General features: G+C 36.8%; 1 protein-coding gene across 1 annotated transcript in view; it reads right to left on the bottom strand.

Moving 5' to 3' along the window:
• map3k5 (mitogen-activated protein kinase kinase kinase 5) overlaps window positions 1-12,312 on the bottom strand; it is a 79,717-nt gene that overhangs the window by 30,341 nt on the left and 37,064 nt on the right. The window contains exons 7-13 of the mRNA XM_008397315.2: window positions 9,578-9,748; window positions 7,987-8,099; window positions 6,620-6,779; window positions 5,288-5,441; window positions 5,087-5,194; window positions 3,337-3,389; window positions 1,192-1,287 (exon numbers count right to left, since the gene is read on the bottom strand). Of these exons, the coding sequence (XP_008395537.1) occupies window positions 1,192-1,287; window positions 3,337-3,389; window positions 5,087-5,194; window positions 5,288-5,441; window positions 6,620-6,779; window positions 7,987-8,099; window positions 9,578-9,748 (855 nt within the window). The remainder of the gene's footprint in view (window positions 1-1,191; window positions 1,288-3,336; window positions 3,390-5,086; window positions 5,195-5,287; window positions 5,442-6,619; window positions 6,780-7,986; window positions 8,100-9,577; window positions 9,749-12,312) is intronic.

Raw genomic sequence — 12,312 nt, 5'->3', positions numbered from 1 at the left:
AAGTCTGAATTTGTCATTTCTGGACCTGTGCCTCCGTAAAAGAAACTGTGCAGTCCATCACTAACATTTGATAACGGAGAACATGACGGTGTGGAAATTAAGGAAGATGGTTGAGACATATTTCCCACCAGGATGCAGAGCTGATAGGAGTGAAACGAAGAGGAAAAAAATCCTAAACAATGTAGAAATGTTGAGACCAGATGTTAACGCAGGAATGGAGCAAAAAAACAAAAAAACAAAAAAACTAAATCAGGCACAAATAAATCTCACTGATTGGCTTGCAGCACATCCATGCTAAAAATAAATCTTCTTTTCACTGCAGGGTTACTTGTGGAGTACCACAGGGTTCTCTACTCGGTCCAATTTTTTTTGGCTAAAATAATCAGACAACATGGGATAACGTTCTTCTGTTACGCTGATGACATTCAGCTATATTGGTCCATAAATCCTGATGAATTATATCAGTTAGATTACAGGCATGTCTGGAAAACATAAAAACCTGAATTATGCTAAAATTGTTGCTTTTAAATCCTGGCAAGACAGAATTTGTCGAATTGGACGTGAACCTCTGAAAAAGAAACCGCTTAGTCAACCACTTAATCTGAATACCATTAAATTGGCCTTGAATAATAATAACGTAAAACGAATCTCTTATTTTTGACTAGGATATGTCATTTAAATCCCATATTAAATGGGTTTCTATAATTACTGAATACTGCCAAAGTTAGAAATATATTGTGCAACAACTCACGTGACCGAGACACATTTTTAGCTGACTTTAAATAGTTATCTGTCATTTTTCAGGAATGCAGAAAATTATATCTATTATTTTGTTTCACAGAAGTAAAGTCTTAGCTTAAATACAAAAACACATAAGTTGAAGAAGTAAATTTTTAAAATGATAAACTTTCACATTTGTTTTTTGTCACAAAGTCCAAGCTTTGGACTCTCTTTTGCAGGTTGAGTGTTTAATAATCCTGCAAAAAAAAAAAAAAACTCTTCCAAAGCTCTTTTAATATACAGAACTGCATTTAATAACGCTGACAACAGTACTGTACTTCAAAACTAATAGTACAGCCCTGCCAAGCAACTGTAATCATGTTTAGAGAAGCATTATTGTGTTTGCTGGCAGATGCATTCAGGCAAGTAAGCCTGTCTGATGCAGCGGAGAAGCCGGAGAGGCAGACCAACCTTTTACAGTGCATCTCTGTGCAGAAATAGATCTGGAAGTCCTCTGCATTATGCAGGACGTAGAGAAAGGCACTGCGTTCGTCAAACTTGGAGATGCTGAGGAGGAACAAACCAGAGTTAGTTGAAACCTGATCACATGCACAGAGACATGACTCATATCAAATATAAAGATTAGCTAGTTGGCACTATTGGATATTAAATATCAGGATGCAAAATGTGCACATCTGTTAAATTAAATGAACCCAAGCAGCGCTCAGACCTGTGATACTGCTTGTTTTTGCACAAATACTCCACATCAGCTCAAAGTTTTATCCTGCGAGATGATTGCTTGTCCGATTCATACGTGCCAAGGCCGGATATGCTGAGCCAGTGTCTGCATGTGTGGCTGTATTGTAGCCTGCAGAGCCATTTTTGTGTCCTGCTGCTGTCTGCAGGCAGAGTGGGCACGGAGAAGGAGTCGTTCCCTAGCAACATGTGAGGACGGCCCTCCACTTCTCTGCGATCTGACACTGAACTCCTTTGAGGACCGCGGAAAAATAGGTGCAAAGCAAGCCATTATAAAAACAGTCGGCGCTAGATCGAGACTCTGATGGTGTCTGCAGACGTGACCGGCATGTTTTCATGAAAACCTGCAAGCCGGAAGGTTTTCAGGAGTTCATGSATCGAATATCTGGAGCCGCCTCGCATTTGTGAGCAGAAGATTCATGCATGTAGTAAAACATTACAAAAAAATGCGCGTAGATTTCAGTTTAGAGAAATTTAGAAGTCTGAACAGAAACAAATCCTGGGAACMAAAATATGCATCAAAAATCTCCACACAAAGCARAAAACGAGCTTCCTTTTCTGCAGAAGCTGCTCAGCATTTTGGGACAAGAGCGTCCCTGTGGAGATGAGGACGAAGCAGAGACTCCCAAGAGTCGACTGATTGATAGGCAAACTCATGGAAACATGAATTCCCATCCAGGTTTCATAATGTAAATACTGTCAATAWTTCAGAGCAAGCTGTTTTTCTCATCCATAACTAAATTTAGAAGATTGTGACATGCAGCAGAAAAGAACGTCAAGCATCAGATTTCAGAGTTTGAGCCAAGATTGAGTGGATTTTCCACTTGTCCCTTCCTTCTCTTTTGTTTCATCTTTGTGAAATCATGGAAACAAACAGCAACAATAGTGTTCATTCCCTTCAGTTCTTCATTTGCTGGGAGAATTTCCAAACTCAAATATTGAAATATCTTGGAATTGGGGCCATTTTCTGACTTAAATGGTCAAAAACTGACTAAATTTTTTCATTCAGTTTCTGCAAGCCATTGCATGCAGTTTATGCTCAAACGTAGGGCTGAAACAATTAATCAGATTACTTGTGATTAATTGATTACTCAATTAACTTCAACTAATTTAGTAATYGATTAATTATTTGGAGAACACAGATTCAAAAAAGAAATAAACAAACATATTTAGAGCAAAACTCAAAACTTAATTGCATTAAGATAAAAAGAAAAAAATTTGTCTGTAAATATGTTTTACTCAAAAGTCTCCAAGCGGCAGTTTTAGCTTCACCTGGTTCACATAAGGAAAGCTGTATAGCTGCATTTTAGGCAACAAAGAAATCTGAATACTTGCTTATTTGTCTCTTTCAATGTATTTATAATATTGTACAAAAAAAAGCTTAAGATATTAAATGAAGAATCAGCAAAATATGCAAATTTTTGTCCGACTAATCGATTAATCGTCAGAATAATTGATAAAATTGCAGCCCTACTCAAATGTAAACAAAATGTGATCACTTTGATGAAAAATTCTATATAATCAATGCAATAAAAGTCTAGTAGAAATTTATTTCTAACTATAATTAAGCATCTTCTGGTTTTAGAGAATCCGACATGAAATCCCAGATTTAGTCCTATTAGCGTTATGCTAAAATTAATCGACTCATCTCATTTTGAATACGTTCTAATTTAGCTGGGCACACAGACACAAGCACTGTAACTTTTGAGGCGTCATGCAACAAGGTCTCTGTTAAGAACTGATTGTAGAGCCTTTGATCCGTTTTGAAAAGAGCATAAAAAAATCGTGATAGGTGACAGCCTTGGTCTGACACGACTCGTTCTAAAGCAGAAACTTCAAATTACGGCAACAAACGCTTACCTGACGCCTCGAACAGATGTGGCAACGAAGTTCCACTCATGTATCCCCTTGTTCTGTGAGAAAATAATAATAAATCAAAACGGTATAATTACCGTTTTGCTGCAGTGGTACATGAATGCTTTTCCTGCTGGTGGCAGATTGAATCGTTACAGGAATATTAGTCTGAGGGGACAATTTAAAAGTAATAAAACTCAAATTGAGACTGCTCAGGCTTCAGGAACATTATTATCTTGAAGTATTTTTATCCACTTGTATTTTTTAAATTGGGAGTTAAATGCATTTTATGAATAACRTCATTTTACAACCATTTCATTTCGTTTATGTTGATTAGATCTTTACTTGCTGCTCTTCAGCCTCCACATAGTTTGTACAAAAACATTTTTTAATYGTATTTTGCTTTCTAGCTGGAGTGAAATTGAAGAACTAATACTTGAAACTTTCTGGATTGAACTTGGAATAAATATTCAGATAATGTAGCTGATGTACTGTAGTTTCTTTTCTTGAAACAATTTCAAACAGGAAGCTACAATCYCAGCATCCTGCASAGGTAAACCATAACCTTCTAAAAACTAGATGCTGCTCTTAGGYTGAAAATCCTCCTCCTCTCGTCTCAAGGATCTTTCTAAGATTTCCGCTCTTCTTTCTAGTTGAGATCTGAAAACATTCATTCACGCTTTTGAAGCCTCCAAGTTAAATTCGGATTATTGCATCTCTTAATATGAGAATAATTAACCAGGTCAAAATGCAGCTTAACGATTTTTACAAGTACAAATAAACATCAGCATATCTCTCTGGTGTTAAACTCATTGCACTGACTTATTTTTTACTTTAYAAAGTTCTCTTATGTGTTTTTAAGTCTCTTATGGTTATTTCACACCTGATCGTCCAGTAGACGTTCAGGTTTTTTTTTTTTTTTTTCAAAATCTTTCTCTTTCTTACTATTTATTCAATGTCACATGCCGTTTTATTTTTTCTTTAATTATGTAAAACACCTTGAAATGCCTTGCTGCTGAAATGTGCTATACAAATAAAATTTGATTGATTGATTGATTGATTTGATTGATAGACTCGGTTAGATAAACTCACCAAACATTGCAACATTGTTATATTTTAGGCTGGTGCGGTTCGCTTTCACACTCTTTGAAAAATTGGCACAAAAACAACTTCCTTTTTCACAAAAYGTAAACCAAAATGRAGTGGCGTCAGATGCTAGAGGTTGTAGAATAATTTATCTTTTGTTAAAAGATCACTAGCCGTTTCTCCCGCTACCGTTCGACTTGTTGTTTTGGTTGCATTTACCCAGCATGCCCTGCACTATAGTCCCTATCCTTTGGTTCACTTGATGTTCACATATGAATTCGAACCAAACCAGCGATCACTTGAACAGAACCAAAACCTCAGTTTTTGCTGTTTGGTCTCCATCAGATTTCGAACCAGAAAACACTCAGTGGAAAATTAAAATCGATTGTTTAAGTTCCCAATAATAAATAATGATAACAACAAATATTAAAGCAACAACTCGAAATCAAAGAAACACAACTGGAAAGTTTTAAATCCTCTAACATCACTTTCTTTTTCTTGTTTGTCTCAGATAATGTGAAACTACAGAGAATCAAGCAGAAACTGAGTAATGTCATAATGACATTATCATTATCAGTACAATTCMTTTTGTTCTGGAAAATGTGAAGAACACAAAGAACTACTGGAAAAAGTGACATTTTTGTGAACGACAGAGTAGTTGGATACGCACCTTATCGTCTGGAGCAACGTGCCAGATGGACACGGTGTTGTCTTCCACATCTTTGTTTATGGACAAATACGAAGGCTGGTACACTTTCGTCGGCTCCAGTATCAACACCTTGAGGGAAAGATTTATTATTCCACTKTCTATGAATGAGTTCAACGCTGTAGTGTTTTTCTTTTGTGGGGCAGAACTGAATTTGTTACTGACAGGAAATCGAACAGAGGAGACRTCTTTTTTGGTCGACTCCACTAAGAAGTCCATCCAGAAGTCCACCAGCTCCTGTCTGGGTGCCGGCGGCTCGCTGCCGGGCTTYTTAAAGTGCTGGTAGATCAAGATGGTTTCCACCAGAGAGCGCAGGTACCTGGACAGACCAAACCAACCCAGTGAAAAAACATTTAAACAGAACAGGAGGGGTTTCCCCCCACACAGCAASACAAAAAACACAATGGGATTAAGAGACTGTGCAAAAGTCTAGAGTAACATCTTAAAATAAACCTATTGTGCTTCCTTGAACAAGTTACAAGAGGTCTAAAGTTACATTTTTCACAAAATTATTCTTATTGTTCTTGATTTCTGGTCACTTCTGCCTATTTTGARCTTCTTTCAGAATGAGCCGTTTTAGGGCCTCYGTCACTTTAAATVCAAACCCCAACTCTGACTCGGTTGCTAGGCGATGGGGCTGGGCTCTGGTGAGGTTGCTAGGTAACGGCACAGAGGAAAAGAGTCAAAATAAATTCTGYTCAACATTCAGGCACTTTTATATCTGTTAATGCAGTTATAAAGATGTAATACTATCTATATTAGCGAATTTTATAAGGAGTGTTCACTACATTTTTATGACTATAGTAACATATAAAAATGTAATACTACCTATATTAGTGAATACTACTACTATATATAGTATTTACTACTTATAGCTATATATTATATACATTTGTAAGGAAGAGTTAAGGGTTTAAAATCAAAGTATAAAGATCTGGATGAAAAGCGGAGAGGCAGCTGTAAATTGGATTTTTAGAGACTTTTGTTGACTTACAAAGGAACGATTTAGTAACTGAACTTAAAATATTTGAGGAAAAAAAAAATAGTTTTCTACATCTGGCAAGTTTTTCTTCCAAAGAGCTGCCAGCTGAAAAAAATTCAMCTCAARGTTGATGGATGTCTCATATTCTCCTTCAATTTTATCCYCATTTTGATTATAAGCTCAATAAAACCAACCAGACTAACAAATAGAAACATTTCAAAGACACACAGATGCTAATTTAACTGATTCATTTTTATCCTGAGGCTTTTCTACACATCCCTGCTAAGACTAAAAGAGCAAACACATTCTCCTGTGATCTTTTCTCCTCTTAAAGCAAAATGCACCAAATGTTTTCACAATGGCCACAGATGGCCGCTGCGCCTTCAAGGCAGAGTYGAGCACACTCCAGATCAAAACGACTTTGGGAGCAGTTGGTAAAGGAGTTGGACCAAAATGTGCCTTTTTTTTTTTTTTTTAAGTATGTTGATCTGAGAAAGGCTTGTCCGTGTTCGCACCAGATGGGAGCCTTGAGCTTGAAGAGCTTCTCGGAGGCCTGGATGACCCKGGTGTTGTCGCAGGCCAGGATGCTGGCGCCCAGGAAGAAGCCCACATCCCAGTAACTCTGCAGCTTGTCCAGGCTGCCCTTCTTCCCCAGCAGGCTGCTCAGTTTAACTCCTGGAAAGCAGAATACAGTCAGCACACGTGGGTATTTCATCCAAAAAAGGAAACATTGACTTCTTAGGCTGCAGACAAGTTGGACCAAACTCAAACAAACACCGAGGTACTTCAATGCTCTGCTTGGATTCAGTTTCAGAGAACTGTTAAGGAGAGTTGATCATTTTTTCATAAAGGATTCAGCTGCAGGTAGACTGAAGGTTTCAGTCGATAAAAGCTTCAACACTGCAAAAACAGAAAGTAATACCAAGTATTTCTAGTTTAGTTTCTTGTGCAAATACCTTAGTACACTTGAAATAAGACAAATGAACCTAAAAGTAATATTTCAACAAGACCTAAGAGCTTGTTTTAAGTAAGTAATTCCTTAATATTGATGAAGAAGTAGACTAGCTCCGCTGGCAAATGATTCAACTTATAACAAGACATTTCCCCATAAAGTTAATTTATCAGTGATTGGAACAAGAACTTTTTCATCAATATTAAGGAATCATTTACTTAAAACAAGCTCCTATATCTTGTTGAAATGTTACGTCTAAGTTCATTTATCTCATTTAAAGTGCAATAAGATATTTTCACTAGAAACTAGACCAAAACTACTTGGTAAGATTTTGTATTTTTGCAGTGTAGGAGCTAATTTTAAGTAAATAATTCCTTAAAAATGATGGAAAAAGTATATCTTACTCATAACAAATACATTTTTCCCAAGAGATTTACATTTTCCCATCATTACCAGGTAAATAACRTGTGTTACGTAAGGCTCCTTAAAGCTGAAAATGCTAACAAGCAAAAGACTTTAAACGCTAAAGGAAAAACATTCAACACATGAGCTTAGCTGGAATAACACCAACATAGCAGGAATAGTTGTGAATAAAGGCGCAATCTTCTTAAGGAGGTTTACAGTCAACCAGGAAAACCCAGTTCAGTGACAAACAAGCCTTCCTGGGCTCATTAGTCTTTATTGAACACATATTGAGCGCACACCCCGACAGAGAGGGAGCCATCAACGTTTATATTGTTATTGAGGAAACAATCAGAGCTAAAGCACCATTTATGACAGGCACTTAAAAAATAAACCCAATAAAAACSATTTTTCGCTTTAAAATACGTAGAAGACTGATGTGAGGACATAAAAACGTTCGAATGTAATGAAGGATTTCCTGCAGGTATAACTTTAATCAGCCACAGGTTAATCAACAGGTCTGCTTACCGACTTTTCGGAGTTCGAACGAAGAGTCAAACTGGTGTCCAGCTGCCAGCAGGAGAACCGCATAGTTGATGCCAGAGTGTAGTGTTGGCTCAGACTCAAAGCCCTTTTTAAACCTGAGAGCAGAACACAAAGTCCAATAAACACGGTTCCTCCAAGAAATGCGTCATCCCAAAACCCAGGCCTCTCGGAGGCATCATAAAACATTCACAGGGCTTTCAGAGATGGTTGAGGATGGAGGAACAAAACAATTAGACTTATTGAGCTGGGGCCACAAACTGCCAACCAGCAATCATGAGAGCTTCCAACTAACGAGAGATTTCATTCATTTAATGACCAATCTGCTCTGCTGCAGAATGATGTGCGAAACTTATTAGAGCCCCATGCAAGCCTTCTTTTTTTTTTTTTTTAGATGGAAACTGAAAATACCATCCAGATGGGAGGCTGATTATCTCTGCTGCATGTTCAGTGAACAAATATATGAGGTCTTAATTGCCGTTTTCTGTTAGCGATAATCAGACGGCTTGCGTTGTTGGGCAGGTTTCAGTTTGCTCTGACTGGTCCCGAGTGTTTCGCTGTTCTCCAACGGAAAGACAAACTGTTTACAATCACATCTGACTTCATGCTGTGGAGGATTTATTGTTATTATGATGCAGCTTACATTAAAATAAACCTTTTTTTTCTCACAATAGGGTTTATAAGAATGAAGCTTCTGCAGGAATATGACTGGGTTGAAGTGCTATTCATAATAAACTACTATGAATAGTAAAAAAGGCAAAATTATGCAAAATCTTCCAACATTATTCTTGTTTTTATCCATTAAGTTTTAATGGTCAAATTTCCTGTTTGAACTGACATTAAATGCTCTGCAGGATTAACAACTTCATGCAATAAAGTTAGAAAAACTAGTTGGAAGGTTTCAGAATTTTTCTTTTCTTTTTTGCTTCTTCTTTTAAGTTTTTTCATTTTTCTCTTTTTCTAATTTTTCTCTTTTCCCCATTTTTCTTTTTTAATTTTCCCACTCTTCCTGTTTTCCTTTTTTATATTTTTCCCCATGTTCTTTCTCCCCCCGCCTTTTTTAAAATAATGAATCTTTGGGTTTCACTGAAACAAACTTATRACATTTTTTGCAGTGCAATAAAACTAATATAAATTTCTTGTATCCAATGTGGTATTTAAATCTGATGAAACTTTAAACATTTCTCTCCTTTTATACGCCATTAAATCTAATATCCTAACACGACCGACACGCTTTCTGTTCCTACTCACATTTTTTGTGCATATTTGCAGCAAAGTGTGACAAACTGAATAATGTAAAAGGATGTTTTGCTGTAATCAGATGCAATTTGYTGAAAATAAAAATCATAAATCTTATTACCGACAAATCGTTTTRCTTTCCCGCTAATTGGAAATGTTGGATTAAAGCATCTTGCCATGATGAACTACAGTGAGTCACCACAGTTATTGTGCATCTTGTCCCTCAAAAAGCTTATTTTAACAATATTTATTGGTGACTCAGTGTCTGRAAGAGGCAAATGAGCAGAAATGTAACCGATACGCAGATACACACAGTCGTCCCGCCTGGGTTTCTCACCACAGGGWGCCTTTGTCTCGGCTCTGAGTGTCGGTGAAGTGAGACTCCAGGAACATGTCCTTATAGATCCGTCCCACCATGCAGTAGATGTCCGACGCGACCTGCTCCTCCCCTTCCACCAGGGGCAGCATGATGTCCAGCGCTTTCTGCCTGTCACCAGGCAGGTTCCTCCTGCAGGCACACAAACACACACGAGTGTCAAAACACACAAAAAGCAGAAACGGCAAACAACGAGTCAGACAGAAATCTAATTTCACACACTTTCCAASTTGTGTGAGACGTTTGGCAATAACAAAGATGCTAATTAATTGGCTTGGAGCACAGATCCAGACATGCKGGTTGAAAACTGGGAATATCTTTTGTAATTAGACAATACTTAATGTTGAATTGTCATTACAACATTCTTAATCTGGGGAGATATTCGTGCAATAATGAGCTGCGTTACGGGACGAGGAGGGTAATTATGTCCTGATAAGTTTCTCTTTAATCCGTCTTCATGATGTCTCATACAAACAAACTTAAAATGGGAAAAAAGTAGCTTCTAAAAACTTAGGTTTTGTTCCATTTCAAATTAGGTCAAATCAGACTGAAACGATTAATCATATTAATAGCGATTAATCGATTAATCGTTATCTGGAGCACAGACTCAAAAAAAAAAAGGCCAATTTGCTGAAAGAACAACATACTCAAATCAATAATTAAGGCCAAAACTGTTCAAAAAATGGATACATTTTGGATTTAAGAGAAACAAAAACATTTGTTTGTAAATATGTTTCACCCAAAACTCCTTAAGTTGTTCAGATTTAGCTTCACAAGGTTCAAATTCACTAACTAATGCCATGTTATTGCATGAAAGGCAATAAAATATTTATTTTTGGATTTTTTWATGTATTTCTAACAAATGCTTAAATGAAAAATCTGCAGAATGTGAATTATTAAAATCAGATTAAACRATTAATTGTCAGAGTAACCAATAGATTAATCAATATAACTGTTAGGTGCAGCTTTGAAGTAAAGAAGCTTTTAAAGTCTAAAAGTTTTCAGGTTATCCAAMTAAGTTATAAACAAAACCACCTCAGCAGAAAGTGTGGTTGCTTGGAAACAAAACACAAAGAAATGTGGCATTAGTTGAACAGTTCTCTACAGAYTAATAATAATTTATCTTCCAAATAAAGTCATTTATGCTKWACTTCTCCGTATTTGTCAAGCTGCAGCTGCAGTTGTTTTATGAAGATTTTATGTAAGATAACATAAAAGATTTATTATAGYCTCAGCRTAAATCCAGCTGTTTTATGATCAGAGCTACAACCGAGTAGCTTTGATCAAACTATATGGTCTAGTCAAAGTTCAGGTGGAGAATYTGTAGCGACATTTGAAATTTAATTTCCACAGATGCTTCTCATTCAGTCTGAGCTTATAAAAATGTTAATCTCCAGATTAACAATTTCCCACCATGGACTTCAGCTTTTATCACAATATTTTGTGGTGCCAATATAAAAACTGTAAAAGTGACAATAAGAACCATTTATTATTTTTAGGTGACCGTATGGCTCTGACTGACACACAATACATGAATTTAATCATATTTTCAAAGTTATTGATATGTATTGATTGTCTTTTTGAACAAACAGTAACTAACAATCCCAACAGTTCAGACAGTTTTGGGTCTTAAACATCATTAATTGGAAACTAACAAGACAATGATGAATCAATTTATCACGATAAATGATAAATGATGCGATAAATACTCGCCCCTAAGTAAAGGTTCACCCCCAAAAAGCAGCTGAAATGGCAGCAAAACGCGAGTAAAAACCCATTTCTGATTTTTATTTATACTTTGAAGGAAGTGGATGTAACTCCACGCCGTTTCCTACCAAAGCTTTTTCCCCTCCCATCAATAAATCTTTTAGTTTAGATTAGGAAGACTTATTCTGGACACGCTTTGAAAATGAACAAAAAAAAAGATTAGAGTTCTCCGGGGTGTGAAGGTTAAATACCACGCGAGGCCTGACGGCTATCGCCATGGCGACGGCCCACACAGACCTGCACTATTCCTCGTCCCGCTCTCCGTCTCCTGCCTTTCTCCTCTCCGCGCTGTTGATGCGCATTTGCATAGAGGGCAATTCTTTTCCTGCTCCTGTCAGGCGCTAACCTGAGCAACAGGCTCGCTGTTCAACACCCACATAACGGAGACAGAAGCCGCTGCAAACCGGACGATTCATTAGGGAAGCATAGCAACAGCTTCACATCAATCACTCGGCTTTTATTTAGGCCACATATTGTTAATTTAAGGGCTCTGAGTGGGCCGCGCCGTGCCGAGTCAGAACACAGTGAAATAACCAAAGTGAAGGTAATTATATAACAACACTTCAGCGAAAGAATTCAGTTAGTGTTTCTTTAAATAGAGCGCTTTTATTTAACCAAATTACATAAAGCAATAAAATGTTGCTAACTGGACACAGCCTAGACATGAAGTTTACACACACACTGAATTAAAAGTATATTTTCTAACATGAGATCAGATGCAACTTTTCCAGTTTTAGGTCAGTTGAGATTATTAAAATTATTTCTGTTTGCTAAGTGCCAGAAACATGAGAGAGGATTTTATAGGGATTTTTCCCCCATACATTTGCATTTGATTTTGGTGCAATATGCAACTTTTATAAATGATATTTTTTAACAAATATGGATAAAGAAAAACCTATCAGAGACAAATAATCTGAAAAATAAAAAAA

The sequence above is a fragment of the Poecilia reticulata genome, linkage group LG21 (genome assembly GCF_000633615.1).
Source record: "Poecilia reticulata strain Guanapo linkage group LG21, Guppy_female_1.0+MT, whole genome shotgun sequence".
Classification (NCBI taxonomy): domain Eukaryota; kingdom Metazoa; phylum Chordata; class Actinopteri; order Cyprinodontiformes; family Poeciliidae; genus Poecilia; species Poecilia reticulata.
The sequence above is the reverse complement of the archived record's forward strand: the minus strand, read 5'-3'. Positions and strand labels throughout refer to the sequence as shown.